General features: G+C 43.1%; 1 protein-coding gene across 1 annotated transcript in view; it reads right to left on the reverse strand.

Moving 5' to 3' along the window:
- ANTXR1 (ANTXR cell adhesion molecule 1) overlaps nt 1–15,629 on the reverse strand; it is a 258,803-nt gene extending 243,174 nt beyond the window's left edge. Inside the window, exon 1 of the mRNA XM_049856413.1 lies at nt 15,081–15,629. Coding sequence (XP_049712370.1) covers nt 15,081–15,313 — 233 coding nt within the window. The 5' untranslated portion in view covers nt 15,314–15,629. The remainder of the gene's footprint in view (nt 1–15,080) is intronic.
- Between the last annotated feature and the right edge of the window lie 264 nt (nt 15,630–15,893).

The following is a 15,893-nucleotide window of genomic DNA, read 5'->3' on the forward strand; positions in this document are numbered from 1 at the left end:
GAGAATAAAGCTTATTAGGGGTTACCACGAGTAGCTGGGAGGTGGAAATGGGGGCGGGGGAGTTAAGGATGATGGAAAATAGCATTGAATAAGGGTAGTGTTACATAGCCAATTACTGTAAGAGCTGTCAATAAGTTGTTGTTGTTGTTAGGTGCCGTCGAGTCAGTTCCGACTCATAGTGACCCTATGCACAACAGTAAGAAACACTGCCTGGTCCTGCGCCATCCTTACAATCGCTGTTATGCTTGAGCTCATTGTTGCAGCCACTGTGTCAATCCATCTTGTTGAGGGTCTTCCTCATTTCTGCTGACCCTGTACTCTGCCAAGCATGATGTCCTTCTTCAGGGACTGATCCCTCCTGACAACACGCCCAAAGTGTGTAAGATGCAGTCTCGCCATCCTTGCCTCTAAGGAGCATTCTGGCTGCATTTCTTCCAAGACATATTTATTCGTTCTTTTGGCTGTCCATGGTATATTCAATATTCTTCGCCAACACCACAATTCAAAGGCGTCAACTCTTCTTCGGTCTTCCTTATTCACTGTCCAGCTTTCACATGCACATGACTCAGTTGAAAATACCATGGCTTGGGTCAGGCGCACCTTAGTCTTCAGGGTGACATATTTGCTCTTCGACACTTTGAAGAGGTCCTTTGCAGCAGATTTGCCCAATCCAGTGCATCTTGATTTCTTGACTGCTGCTTCCATGGCTGTTGATTGTGGATCCAAGTAAAATGAAATCCTTGACAACTTCAATCTTTTCTCCGTTTATCGTGATGTTGCTCATTGGTCCAGTTGTGAGGATTTTTGTTTTCGTTATGTTGAGGAGCAATCCATACTGAAGACTGTGGTCTCTGATCTTCATTAGTAAGTGTTTCAAGTCCTCTTCACTTTCAGCAAGCAAGGTTGTGTCATCTGCACAACACACGTTGTTAATGAGTCTTCCTCCAGTCCTGATGCCCCGTTCTTCTTCATATAGTCCAGGTTCTTGGATTATTTGCTCAGCATACAGATTAAATAGGTATGGTGAAAGAATACAACCCTGACGCACACCCTTCCTGACTTTAAACCAATCAGTATCCCCTTGTTCTGTCCAAACAACCGCGTCTTGATCTATGCAAAGGTTCCTCATGAGCACAATTAAGTGTTCTGGAATTCCCATTCTTTGCAATGTTGTCCATAGTTTGTTATGATCCACACAGTCGAATGCCTTTGCATAGTCAATAAAACACAGGTAAACATCCTTCTGGTATTCTCTGCTTTCAGCCAGGATCCATCTGATATCAGCAATGATATCCCTGGTTCCATGTCATCTTCTGAAACCAGCCTGAATTTCTGACAGTTCCCTGTCGATATACTGCTGTAGCTGTTTTTGAATGATCTTCAGCAAAATTTTGCTTGCCTGTGATATTAATGATATTGTTCTATAATTTCCACATTCGGTTGGATCACCTTTCTTGGGAATAGGCATAAATATGTACCTCTTCTAGTCAGTTGGCCAGGAAGCTGTCTTCCATATTTCTTGGCATAGATGAGTGAGCACCTCCAGCGCTACATCTGTTTGTTGAAACATCTCAATTGAGATTCCATCAATTCCTGGAGCCTTGTTTTTCGCCAATGCCTTCAGTGCAGCTTGGGCTTCTTCCTTCGGTACCATCGGTTCCTGATCATATGCTACCTCTTGAAATGGTTGAACATCAACTAATTCTTTTTGGTATAATGACTATATTTCTTCCATCTTCTTTTGATGCTTCCTGTGTCGTATAATATTTTCCCCATGGAATCCTTCACTATTGCAACTTGAGGCTTGAATTTTTTCTTCAGTTCTTTCAGCTTGAGAAATGCTGAGCGTGTTCTTCCCTTTTGGTTTTCTATCTCTGGCTCTTTGCACATGTCATTATAATACTTTGTCTTCTCGAGAGGCCCTTTGAAATCTTCCATTCAGTTCTTTCACTTCATCAATTCTTCCTTTTGCTTTAGCTACTCGACACTCAAGAGCAAGTTTCAGAGTCTCCTCTGAAACCCATCTTAGTCTTTTCTTTCTTTCCTGTCTTTTCAGTGACCTCCTCTTTCTTCATGTATGATGCTCTTGATGTCATTCCACAAGTCATCTGGTCTTCGGTCACTAGTGTTCAGTACGTCAAATCTATTCTTCAGATGGTCTCTAAATTCAGGTGGGATATACCCAAGGTCATATTTTGGCTTTCGTGGACTTGCTCTGATTTTCTTCAGTTTCAGCTTGAACTTGCTTATGAGCAATTGATGGTCTGTTCCACTGTCGGCCCCTGGCCTTGTTCTGACTGATGATACTGAGCTTTTCCATCGTCTCTTTCCACAGATGTGGTCAATTTGATTACTGTGTGTTCCATCTGGCAAGGTCCATGTGTATAGTCACCATTTATGTTGGTGAAAGAAGGTATTTGCAATGAAGAAGTCGTCGGCCTTGCAAAATTCTATCATTCGATCTCCGGCATTGTTTCTATCACCAAGGCCATATTTTCCAGCTACAGATCTTTCTTCTTTGTTTCCAACTTTCACATTCCAATCCCCAGTAATAATCAATGGATCTTGATTGCATGTTCGATCAATTTCAGACTGCAGCAGCTGATAAAAATCTTCAATTTCTTCATCTTTGGCCCTAGTGGTTGGTGTGTAAATTTGAATAATAATCGTATTAACTGGTCTTCCTTGTAGGCATATGGATATTATCCTATCACTGACAGCGTTGTACTTCAGGATAGATCTTGAAACATTCTTTTTGGCGATGCATGCAACACCATTCCTCTTCGAGTTGTCATTCCCAGCATAGTAGACTATGACTGTCCAATTCAAAATGGCCAATACTAGTCTATTTCAGCTCACTAATGCCTAGGATATCAATGTTTATGCATTCCATTTCATTTTTGACTATTTCCAATTTTCCTAGATTCATACTTCATACATTCCAGATTCTGATTATTAATGGATATCAATAAGCAATAATTTGTACAATTGTAAAAAGCTGAATTGTGAAAAGTGATAGCTATATTTACAACAAGGACAAAAAAAAAAAAGTAGCAGCTGAGTCTGCTTATGTACAGCCAAAAACCTCATGGGATTTGGTTCCTTGGTTTGGAGGTTTAGGGTCATGGTCTCATGGGACATCCCAGTTAATTGGCCTAATAACTAATAATGTGTTTAGTACTCCCAGTTCGTTGTGTAGTGCCTGGGGTCTTAAAGCTTTCAAGCCTCCATCCAAAATACGATAATTGGTCTCTGTCGGCCTGGAGCAACAGAGGAAGAAGGAGAGTCAGGAATAGAAGGAGGATACGGAATGTGTGGCTAATTGCCTCCTTTGCCATAAGATAGGCATGCCTTGCGTGTCAACAGATTGGCATGCCTTGCTCTACCCTGCTGTTCTTCACCAGGGGTTCTTAACCAAGGTGGTTTTTCCCCACAAGAAGGCATTTAGAGGCAAATGGAGAGGCACTGGTTGGTTACTACAATGACCAGGAAGACCACTGGCATTTAGTGAGCAAGGATCAGGAATGCTAAGCATCCTACAATGCCCAGGACCGTCCCTCACAATAAAAAATTGTCCCACCCAAAGTGCCGACAGCACCCTCGCTGACAAACACTATTTAGAGCCAGATACTCTTCACCTAAAATACTGGGGTGGGGGTGAACGGAGATGGGAATGGAAAGAAAAGAACAGATGCCTCATTGCCTCCTGGGCCTTTTCAAAAGGTCTTGTCTGACAATAATTCCAAGTTGATACATAGATCCAAGACGGTGTGCAAAACTGACCTGCTCCCAGAAGTCTTGTCTCTCTTTATCCTCTCTCAATGGCTTATTCTTTCTTGCCTACCAAAGTGCCTCAGGTCAAAAAGTGTATAACTATATGTCTCAAATAAACCAAAAAACCAAATCCATTGCCGCCAAGTCAATTCCGATTCATAGCAGCCCTATAGGACAGAGTAGAACTGCCCCACAGAGTTTCAAAGGACCGCCTGGTGGATTCAAACTGCTGACCTTTTGTTTAGCAGCTGTAGCACTTAACCACTATGCCAGCAGGACAATAGAGGCTGTTAATGCCTGCCCATATCCACTTTTCCTCTCCTAGACATACAGGAGTAGGATATTTCTTTACCCCTCTTTCCATAGGGCGAGGCCATGTGACTAGTTCTGGCCAATGAGTCATGGGTGGAAGGATGCATGTCACCTCGGGCTGCAGCATTTCATTGCCAGTGACAGACCCTTCTGCATTCTTTTCCCTTGCACCTTGACGGCAGAAGCAGGTGTCAAGATACAGTTACTACCAGCCTGCTATCTGGGAATGGAGTACACACTTGTGATCAGAATCAAGAATGCATTCATGCCAAATGAGTGAAAGCATTGGCTCAGCCAAATTGAAGAAATCTGATTACATTTTCACTATGAACCTGGCATGCCTGGGAAACATGTCAGGAAATGTCCAAATATCCCCTTTGTCCTTTGTTACAGAGAAATCAGTAGAAGAGGTGAGATTTAGTCTCCTGGCCACTCACCAAAAATAGACACACATTGTAAATTAGCACAAAGCAAAATCCCATTTGCATATATGTGACAGCCAAGTCTCATGAAGAGTTGTCAGGATTTGTTCCTGGGTCACTGGGAGTCCCTCGGCATTTGGAGATGATTAGAGGTTATCTTAGGACGAGTGCCTTTCTCCAACACTCCTGGATTTTATTCTCAGCTTGATATTGAGCTTTACCAGGTCGTCACAGCTAAGGAAAGTAGACGAAATTACTTGGCTAACTGAGACAGAAACACAAAACAAAACACGTTGCCTTATTGATTTTGTATATTTGGATGCGTATGCCAAGCCTTCCAATTTGTAGTTAGTTCTACCAACGATTACCTGGTCTGACAGGTTCTGCCCAAAGCTAGGACCTAACTGAAGGGCCATTTAAAATCGACCATAGAATGGATCTCAATTAAAAAAAAATTCCTGGCCCCTGAGAAATGTCTTGTAGAATTATTGCTGTAGTGTTTTCAAGGTGCCCAATAGGCTCCTTGTTTTCCCTGTGGAGAGCCAATTTTGCATTTTAATTATTCTAACATCTCTTCCAAAGTATTCTGACAACAAGCCACATTAGTGCGTGTTCAGACATCCACAGAGTGGAATTTCCCCTTTCCATCTACTCCAGTTGAACAAATCCCTAATTTTTTGGACCTTTAAGCACATCACAGTCAGTTCCCTGAATGCGTCTTACTGTTCTGATCCTTTAGTTGATCCACCGAGATCTCTGAAGGATCTCTGTGGTCTGGGGTCGGGGGGGGGAGGCCTGAAATTTACTATCAACTACAGCTGATTGAACAGCCGAGCAGCAGCTCCTCAATTAAATAACCTTCATTGCCTTAAGGAGCCCTGGTGGCGAAGCAGTTAAGAGCTGCGGCTGCCAAAGAAAAGGTGAGCAGTTGGAATCCACCAGCCGCCCCTGGAAACCCTATAGGGCAGTTCTACTCTGTCCTATAGGGTAACTATGAGTTGGAATTGACTTGACAGCACCATCATTTACAGAAACTCTGATGCAGGGCCCTTCATTCCTAGAACGCACCCATTTCCTCCAGTTGTATTGTCAGGTGCTTTTCATTATCGTCCATGAAGAGTGGGGAGAGCTGGGCTGGGAGTCAGGAGCTGACATCCTCCCAGCTCCATCAAGATGTAATCCAGGGTCCTTGGGCAGGTCACTTAACCCAGTGGTTGAATAAATGTTAAACAGTTTTCTCATCTGTAAATTAAGCTCAGTTGTACTTGCCCTGCCTCCCAAACAAGCCTGCTTTGGGGGTACTTTGTCTTTGACATGATGGGGGTGTTTGAGAGACTTACACAAGTTCCAAAACTTAAGGATTCCTTCTGTAAATTGGTAATTGAGAACCAGAAGGTATTTTCCCAGACTAGGTTCCCAGTCTGATGCTACAAACACCTGTCTGATGACCTGTCCCTGGGGGACGACAGAGAGCAACAGCTGGACAGATCATTGCCACCCTGGGATCATCCGGTGGTGGGTGCTGGGGTTGGAACCCTGGGTGAGAGGTAAGATGGGATCCTTTCATGTGAGAAACTGGTACTGAAGGAAAGAGAACAAGCAGGGTGAGAAAGGTCTGCGCCCTTTCACGCGTGAGCCTGTGGAGGTCTTCTACAAACAACAGGATTCATCGGGTACAGACAAAGAAATGATAGGTTGTGACTTGGAGAAGCCGTACAAGTGAAGCTGTTCAGTACTACTCCTACCCTCTAGCCCACCATCTGCTCCACTCCCCCTGCTCCTGACTCCATTGCATTTTTGAAGTCTTTGGAGTACATATTAATATAGCCGGCATGTCCCTGACACTCATGATAGAGAATCTACTTTCTCCATTTAAGTGACAAATAAACCAAAAAAAAAAACTTTTTGCCATCGAGTCAATTCTGACTCATGGCGACCCCATAGGCTTCAGAGTAGAACTGTGCTTCGTAGGGTCTTCTTGGCTGCTCACAGAAGCAGGCTGTCAGGCAGTCTTCCGTGGTGCCGCTGGGTGCATTCAAACAGCCAATCTTTTGGTTAGTAGCTGAGGCAAGCCCTTTGTGCCACCTGGAGACCTAAGTGACTAATATCTCTGCATTAAATAGATCAAGACGTGATACATAAATATATACTGTAATAATAGAAGGGTCACGTGAGGAAGGAAAGCTGCATTACAGTTCCTGTACGTTGGTTGGTCAATTTATCTCAGAAAATCCCCTGGAAGATTTAAAAGAGGTTGCTAGCTGCTCCTTTACTGTTTTTCTTTCTTTCTTTCTTTGCCTTCCAAATCTGACTTTTCAAACCCCTGATTGAATTCCCAGCAATCTACTTTTCCTGACTATAACCAGAAAAGCATGTTTAAATGAACATGAAATTCCATCAGTATAAAGCCTGATGCAGCCCAGTCGACCAGCCTGGTCACCAGAGCCACTAATAACGCCCTATTGTGTTACTGTGGTATTCTAGGTTATCATTATGAAGTCTTTGCTCCTGGTTGAAAAAACATGACGTTCCATTAAATGTATAATCTGGGTTCACTCCAGGCCAGAGAGGCATCCTGCTTAAAGCTGAAATGAGTTGAGATTTAATGTCATGGAAAAGAAAAGAACCAGTCACGGACAAAAAGGAGTTGAAGGGGTGGAGACAAAAGGAGGGGTGGGCAAACCAATGGATTCACTCCCCTGGGATCCACTGGTTTCAGCCTGTAGACAGTGTCTTGCCAGCCAGAGGATATTAGAACCCCAAGGTAGAAACAAGTCAGGAATTCTTTCCCTTTCCAGTCTGTGGTCGTTGAGTGCTGCACAGCACTGTTGGAGGTGGTTCTTTCTAGGACAGAAGACTGTGGTCCTTAGAGGCCACCCCAGGGCCTGTTGGCCATCACTGCCTTTGGCCCATCCTCCAACTCTGTGCTCAGCAATGGCATAAATCAGCCTGCATCGAGATGGCAAACTGGAGGCGTGCACCTTACCATACCAAGTTCTAGCAAGTTTTTTTTTTTTTCAATTAGTCCTAAATATATCCCTCTCATCAAGCAACCAGACACCTAGAGGAAGTCAGAGGAGCCCCCAGAATGTAAAGGTAGGTACCTGTAAAGGCCTCCCCACAATTTCTTCTTAGAGCATATTTGGGTCTCCACTGTACTGCAGAGGATCCCATGGTAGATTTAGAAATTTACTCCCAGACTGAATTTTAAGCAGTAGCACCCTCAATAATAAGGAGCCCTGGTGACACAATGGTTAAGCACTTGGCTGCTAACCGAGAGGTCAGTGGTTCCAGTAAGCACCGTATGTACCAGCTTGCCTTGAGCAAGGTATGCACGGGCTTAATAGTGTTTACTTGCTAACCTGTGGTGAGCAATTTCCAGTGGGTTTCACCACATCTTTGATGTGGTGGGGGCCAGGTGAAATTGTGTACTGCAGATTGGTGGAAATGCGCAGTTGGATCAGTGCGTATCTTGCTTATTGGGTAACCCAGCCTTGGGTGGTTAGAACCCATAGGTGGCTCCACGGCGAAAAGACTTGGCAATCTGCTCCTGTAAAGATTAGAGCCTAGGAAACCCTATGGGGCAGTTCTACTGTAACCTAGAGCGTTGTTGGTATGAGTAGGAACCAACTTGACAGCAGACAACAACACCCTCAAGAATAGTGAGAAGCTTAGAGTTCAGCACACTGGTTAGAAGAGATCCTCCTAAATACCTGACATGAGTTCTTAAAAACTCAAAAATTACTTATTTTTGTTAAAAAATTATAAAAGTAATATATATTCTTTGTAGAAAATCTGGAAAATTCAGAAAAGCATAAAATCAGAATTTAAAACTCCTGTCACTTAGAGGTTCCATGGGTGGCACAAGGAGTTTGCAATGGATTAATGATCTAAAGGTTGACAGTTTGAACCCACCCAGTGACACTGCGAAAGAAAGTCCTGGTGATCTGCTTCCATAAGATTGTTGTTGTTGTTGCTAGTTGCCTTCAAGCTGATTCCAAGTCATAGCAACCCTACATACAACAGAACAAAACACTGGTTCTACACCATCCTCACAATCGTTGTTATGTTTGAGCCCATTGTTGCAGCCACTGTGTCAATCCAGCTTCTTGAGGGTCGTCTTTTTTGCTGACTCTCTACTTTACCAAGCATGATGTCCTTCTCAAAGGACTTGTCCCTTTGAGACTGAAGTACATGAGGCAAAGTCTTGCCATCCTCCCTTCTAAGGAGCATTGCAGCTGTACTTCTTCCAAGACAGATTTGTTCGTTCTTCTGGCAGTCCATGGAATATTCAATATTCTTCACCAACACCATAATTCAAAGGCATCAATTCTTCTTCTGTCTTCCTTATTCACTGTCCAGCTTTCACATGCGTATGAGGTGACTGAAAATACCAGGCTTGAGTCAGGTGCACCTTAGTCCTCAAAGTGACGTCTGCTTTTTAACACTTTAAAGAGGCCTTTTGCAGCAGATTTGCCCAATGCAATATGTCGTTTGATTTCTTGACTGCTGCATCTACGGGCGTTGATTGTGGATCCAAGAAAAATGAAATCCTTGACAACTTCAGTCTTTCCTCTGTTTATCATGATGTTGATTATTGGTTCAGTTGTGAGGATTTTTGTTTTATGTTGAGGTGTAATCCATACAGAACGCTGTGGTCTTTGATCTTCACCAGTAAGTGCTTCAAGTCCTCTTCATTTTCAGCAAGCAAGGTTGTGCCATCTGCATATTGCAGGCTTTTAATGCATTTTCCTCCAACCTTGTTGCCCCTTTCTTCTTCATATAGTCCACTTTCTCAGATTATTTGCTCAGCATACAGACTGGATAAGTACGGTAAAAGGATACAACACTGACGCACACCTTTCCTGATTTTAAGCTATACAGTGTCCTCTTGTTCCATTCAAACAATTGCCTCTTAGTCTATTTACAGGTTCCACATGAGCACGAGTAAGTGGTCTGGAGTTCCCATTCTTCCCAATGTTATCCATACTTTGTTATGATCCACATAGTTGAACGCCTTTGCATAGTCAATAAAACACAGGTAAGCATCCTTCCGGTATTCTCTACTTGCAGCCAAGTATCCCTTGTTCTACATCCTCTTCTGAATCCTCCTTGAACTGCTGGCAGTTCCTTGTCGATGTACTGCTGCAACCGTTTTTGAATTATCTTCAGTAACATTTTACTTCTGTGTGATAATAATGATATTGTTAGATAATTTCCGCATTCTGTTGGCTCATGTCTCTTTGGAGTGGGCACTGATATGGATCTCTTCCAGTCGGTTGGCCAGGTAGCTGTCTTCCAAATTTGACATAGACAAGTGAGTGCTTCCAGCCGTGCATCCATTTGCTGAAACATCTCAATTAGTATTTCATCGATTCCCAGAGCCTTGTTTTTCTCCAATGCCTTCATTGCAGCTTGGGCTTCTTCCTTCAGTACTATCAGTTCTTGATCGTATGCTACCTCCTGAAATGGTTGAATATTCACCAATTTTTCTGGTACAGTCGCTCTGTGTATTCCTTCCATCTTCTTTTGATGCTTCCTGTGTCGTTCAGTAATTTGCCCATAGAATCCTTCGCTATTGCAACTTGAGGTTTGAATTTTTTCTTCAGTCCTTTCAGCTTGAGAAATGCTGAGCGAGTTCTTCCCTGTTACTTTCTAACTTCAGGTCTTTGCACATGTCATTATAATACTTTGTCTTCTCAAGCCACCCTTTGAAACCTTCTGCTCAACTCTTTTACTTTATTTCTTCCATTTGCTTTAGCTACTCTATGTTCAAGACCAAGTTTCAGAGTCTCTTCTGACATCCATTTTGGTCTTTTCTTTCTTTCCTTCCTGTCTTTTTAATGACCTTTTGCTTTCTTCTTGTAGGATGGCCTTGATGTCATTCCACAACTCATCTGGTGTTTGGTCACCAATGGTCAATGCATCAAAATCTATTCTTGAGATGGTCTTTAAATTCAGGTTGAATATACTCAAGGTCGTATTTTGGCCCCCATGGACTTATTTTAATTCTTTTCAGTTTCATCTTGAACTTACATATGAGCAATTGATGGTCTGTCTCACAGTTGGCCCCTGGCCTTGTTGACTGATGATACTGAGCTTCTCCATCGTCTCTTTGAACAGATGCAGTTGATTTGATTCCTGTGTATTTCATGTGGCGAGGTCCATGTGTACAGTCACCATTTATGTTGTTGCAAAAAGATATTTCTAATTAGTAGGTTATTGGTCTTGCAAAATTCTATCATGCAATCTCCGGCATCGTTTCTATGACCAAGGCCATATTTTCCAACTACTGTTCCTTCTTCTTTGTTTCCAACTTTCGCATTCCAATCACTAATAATTTTCAATGCATCTCAATTGCATATTTGATCAATTTCAGGCTGCAGAAGTTCTTCATCTTTGGCATTAGTGGTTGGTGAGTAAATTTGAATGACAGTGGCATTAACTGTTTTTTTTGTAGGCGTATGGATATTTTCCTACCACTGACAGAGTTGTACTTCAGGATAGATCTCGAAATGTTCTTTTTGACAATGAAGCATAGCCGTTCCTCTTCAATTTGTCGTTCCCAGTATAGTAGACCATATGATTGTCTGATTTGAAATGGCTAATACAGTCCATTTCAGGTCAACAATGCCTAGGATATCCATCTTCAAAAATTTCATTTCATTTTTGACAACTTCCAATTTTCCTAGATTCATACTTTGTACAATCCATGTTCCAATTACTAATGGATGTCTGCAGCTGTTTCTTCACATTTTGAGTCGTGCCACATCAACAAATAAACATTCCAGAAGCTTTACTCCTCCCACATCGTAAAGGTCAACTCTACTTTGGGGAGGCAGCTCTTCCCCAGTCATGTTTGGAGTGCTTTCCAATCTGAGGGGCTCATCTTCTGGCACTATATCAAAGAATGTTCCACTGGTATTCATAAGGTTTTCGCTGGACAGTTTTTTTTAGAAGTAGATTGCCAGTTCTTCTTCCTAGTCTGTGTTAGTCTGGAAGCTCTACTGAAACCTGTCCTCCATGGGTGGGCCTTGCTGGTATTTGACGTACCAGTGGCATAGGTTCCAGCATCACAGCAATACATAAGGTACCACAGTATGACAAGCTGACAGACCAGTAGTGGCCGTTATGATTACAGCCACGAAAACCCTATGGAGCAGTTCTAGTCTGTCATCCTGGGGTCACCATGTGTCAGAATTAACTTGATGGCAACAAGTTTGGTTTTTTGTTGTTGTGGCTGTTGGTTTATCTCCTAGAGAAAAATATTGTTACCATATTGGTAAATACAGACACACACATTTGCATGTTTTGCTTTTTTACAAAGGTAGAATCAGAATGCATAAATGTTTGGTAACTATTTCCACCTAAGAATATATTGTGACCATTAAATAGTTCTCCTAAAATATCTTACAAGCATGCATAATATGCATATTAAATACTATGCATATATCGTGGCTTACTTAATCCTGTGCCGTTGGACATTTGGGTAATTTTCAGCTTTTTAATTATTATAAACAGCACTGCCATGAACATACATTTAGGTGCTTCTTTGTGACTCTCTTGGATTCTGTTTCTTTAGGACATGGAATTGCTGAATGGAAAAGCAGACCTCTCCATTTTTCAAAAGCATTTGATAAAGTGGCCAAATTATCCTCAATCTGCACTGTCCAACATGGTAGCCACATGTCACTATTTAAATGAAAAATAAATAAATAAAATAAAAAATTCACTTCCTTAATCCCACTAGCCACAGTTTAAGTACTCAATAGTCACATATGGCTAGTAGTAGCTGACAGACTAGACAGCACAGACATAGAACATTTCCATCATTGCAGAAGGTTCTGTTGGACAGTGCAGGCCTAGAAAGATGGTACCAGTTCACACTTTCCTTAGTAAGTTAGGGCAATGCCTACCTCCCACATGGAAGCCCTGGTGGTGTAGTGGTTAAGTGCTACATCTGCTAACCTAAAGATCAGCAGTTCGAATCCACCAGGTGCTCTTTGGAAACCCTATGGGGGAGTTCTACCCTGTCCTATAGGGTTGCTATTAGTCAGAATCGACTCAGTGGCAACAGGTAACGGGAACCCACAGGCTGGCCAATACTGAATATTGTAATTCTTTAAAACCTCTGCCAACCCAATAAAATTTACATCTTTTTTGATTTTTTTAGTTTATTGACATCCATGCATAGTTTTTCTTTTGTGAATTATTTATGTGCTAAACCTGTTTTCTATTTTCTTATTGCTTTCTATATATTAAAATCAATTTTTAGCAAATAATTTATGGGGCAAAAGTTTTTATTGCTTGTTATTTACCCTTTAATTTTATTTACGGCATGGCATTCTTTTCACTTGTAGATATGCAAAGTTTTGATATGTTAAAATCTCTCCATATGTTCCTTTATGGTTTCTGCCCTATTGTCTTGTTTTAAAAGCTCAAAACCTAAGATCACAGCAATACTCACCTAACTTTTCTTCTAGTACTTTCATCACTTCATTTTAACATTTAAATTTTCAATCCTTCTGGAATTTCTTTTGGTGGGTGATTGTAAAGTATAAATCTAACCTTTTTCTTTTCCTGAACTGTCAATCCCTTGTCCAAGAACCATTTTAAAAAATAATTAATTCCCCACTGATTTTACGGGGATTTGAAATTGCACCAGATTCGTACATGTACTTGGATCTATTTCTAGGTTTTCTATTCTGTCCGTTTATTCTTTGACTTTTACTATCCTGTTTTAATCAGCTTGCATTGGGAGTCCCTGGGTGGTGCAAAGGGTTAATGGGCTCAGTTATTAAGGGAAAGGTTGGAGGTCAGAATCCATCCAGAGGTGCCTGGGAAGAAAGGACTGGAGATCTACTTCAGAAAAATCAGCCACTGAAAATCCTAAGGAGCACAGCTCTACTCTGACACACATGGGGTCGCCATGAGTTGGAGTCAACTTGACAGCTACTGGTACTTGGGGAATGCGCGTTTCTTCATTATTCTTTTCCAAAAATGTTTTCAGCTCTCAGTTCTCAGATAAACCTAAAATTATTTTGTTAAATTCCCCTATTACTAAAATGATTCTTCAGCACTTTGGCTGAAAAATTTAATTTAATTTAATTTACAAATTAATTTGGAAAGAATTCTCTCTCTCCGGGATGGAGGAACATTCAGGAATGTGGTGATCCTGTGCACTTCCTCAAGCCTTCCTGTATGTCCCTCTGAACTGGCTTTTTCAGACGCACGAACGATGGGCATCTGTATTTTCAGACACAGTCTCTGAATCTGGGAGCTGGTGCTCACAGACTAGAAATAACAACAGAAATTCCATTTCTTAGCACTGGAGTATATTTTCACTATCCACCGTCTCATAAATCTGCGAGAAAAGAGATCTCACTTTTCATCCAACTAATCTGGAGTTCAAAACAGCCTTTACGGAAAAATCAAACTCCAAGGGCAACTGCAAAGCACATTTGGTGTCTAGCTGGCCAGTTTATTTTGCAGGGCTCTTTTTTCCAACTCCCAAATACTTTCCAGTCTGTGAAATTCATCTCCCCACCACCGTAATAGCAAGCGCTGCTCCTGGCACTGGGGAGGGCACACAGTATTTAACGAGCACCGATCTTCTACGAGAGGCTTTATATTGTTGAAACTGGCTTTTAGTAAGCAGCATGAAGCTTCCTTGAATGACTATGGTTTAGAAAATTTATGGGGATTTGGGAAGTCCTTAACTGGTCCGAGTTCACCAAAGTCCTAACCACGATCCATTTTAGTGAGGAAGCCAGGGCTCCTGCACCTCCCTGGTAGCCTAGCAGTCGAATGGCCAAAAGCCTCAAGTCCCCTACATCAGGGAGGGAGGGGAAGGGGGAATTTGTCCGTAGGGAACATTTGCGGATGTCCGGAGACACTTTTGGTTATCACTCCTGGGTGTGTGTGTGTTTTACTGGAATCTAGCGGGTAGAGGCCAGGGATGCTGCTAAACATCCTACAATGCACAGGACAGCTCTCCGCCCTCCCCACCAAATAATTATCTGGCCCCAAATGTCAACAGTGCTGAGGCTGAGAAGCCCTGCCTTATATTTTCATTAACTGTCTAGTCAACGTGTATTATATTAGCAAACAAAGGTAATGCGGTATGCGTGGCAGCGTTTTTAAAAAGATAAAACTGACTTTAAAAAGTTCACGCCTCTCACTTTAGAACCGCCTGCAAGTTCTGCCTCTGGTAAGCACGTCTTTCTCACCAACGTTTCTAAAGCAAATGGGAAGGGTTCACAGAAACGTAGTGGGTCAACAGCACCCTCAAACTCTCTTGCACGCACCTGGGTCACAGAAAAGAAGCCTGTCCCCCCAAACAAGCAGCGACGCCTCTTTCCCCTGCAGGCTCGGGCAGCAGAGGAGAAGGGAGGGAGGAGCGCTACCCCAACAAAGGCGCGGCGCTGGGACCAAAGCCACCTCCCCGTGGCGCCTGGGTCCCTCTTGGTCCTTTGGGATGCGTGCCTGTCCCAAAGCAACCCAGCCCACAAACCTGGCCCGGGAGAAAGCATCATCAGCTCAGACGAGGGTGGGACGATTCATGACACTTACTTGTCCAAAATGAAGTACAGGTCAAATCCCCCGTAGCAGGCTGGACCCCCATCCTCCCTGCGTCCCCCTTGCCCGGCGCAGATGAGCACAAAAGTGGCCAAAGAGAGACACTTGAAGCCCATCCCGCGGGCTCTCTGCTCCACGGTGGCCATGACCCGCAGCCCCGAAAGCGGGTGGCGTCCTCTACTTCCCACGCTCGGCGAGCTCGCCCAGGACCCTCGGGGACGCGCCATGCGATGCCCCCCCGCTCGGGTCCTTTATTCCCCCTCGCTCTCTTGAAACTCCCCGGAAGCAATTGTCTGGAGGAGTTCAAGGTTCTCCTTCTAGTTTCCGCTTCGATTCTGTTTCTGGGTTTCAGGTTTCAAGAATCCCAATACTGTACTCCGCTTTTTTAAAGGGGCTGCTTCTCGACTCGGTTCGGCGGGGCGCTCGGGAGGCTGCGCGGAGGTTTTGCAATTGAAGCAGCTCCGTCCCGACGGTTCTTTGTCCCAGATTTTAAATATTATGGGGTGGGTTTTCAAATTGTTCTTGGTCGGGGGAGTGCTTTCCCTTTTCTCCCTCCCCTCTACCCCCCCAACCCCGTCTTATTTTTAAGGGAAAAGGCGGTTCAAAGAGTGCCACCTCGTGGTCAAAGACGGCTAAAGCACGCTTCGGCGTTCGAGGGAGTGGGGCTTGGATGGGAGGGACTTCCAGGCTCTGGTTTTAAATCTTTTCCTTATTTTCATGTGAGCTGTGCAGATTTTCTTATTCCTTCCTCTTTCTCATGCATCTTCTTTTACTTTCTTCCTTACTTCTTCCCCATACCTAGTTTTC

This window comes from Elephas maximus, chromosome 17, assembly GCF_024166365.1.
Source record: "Elephas maximus indicus isolate mEleMax1 chromosome 17, mEleMax1 primary haplotype, whole genome shotgun sequence".
Lineage (NCBI taxonomy): Eukaryota > Metazoa > Chordata > Mammalia > Proboscidea > Elephantidae > Elephas > Elephas maximus.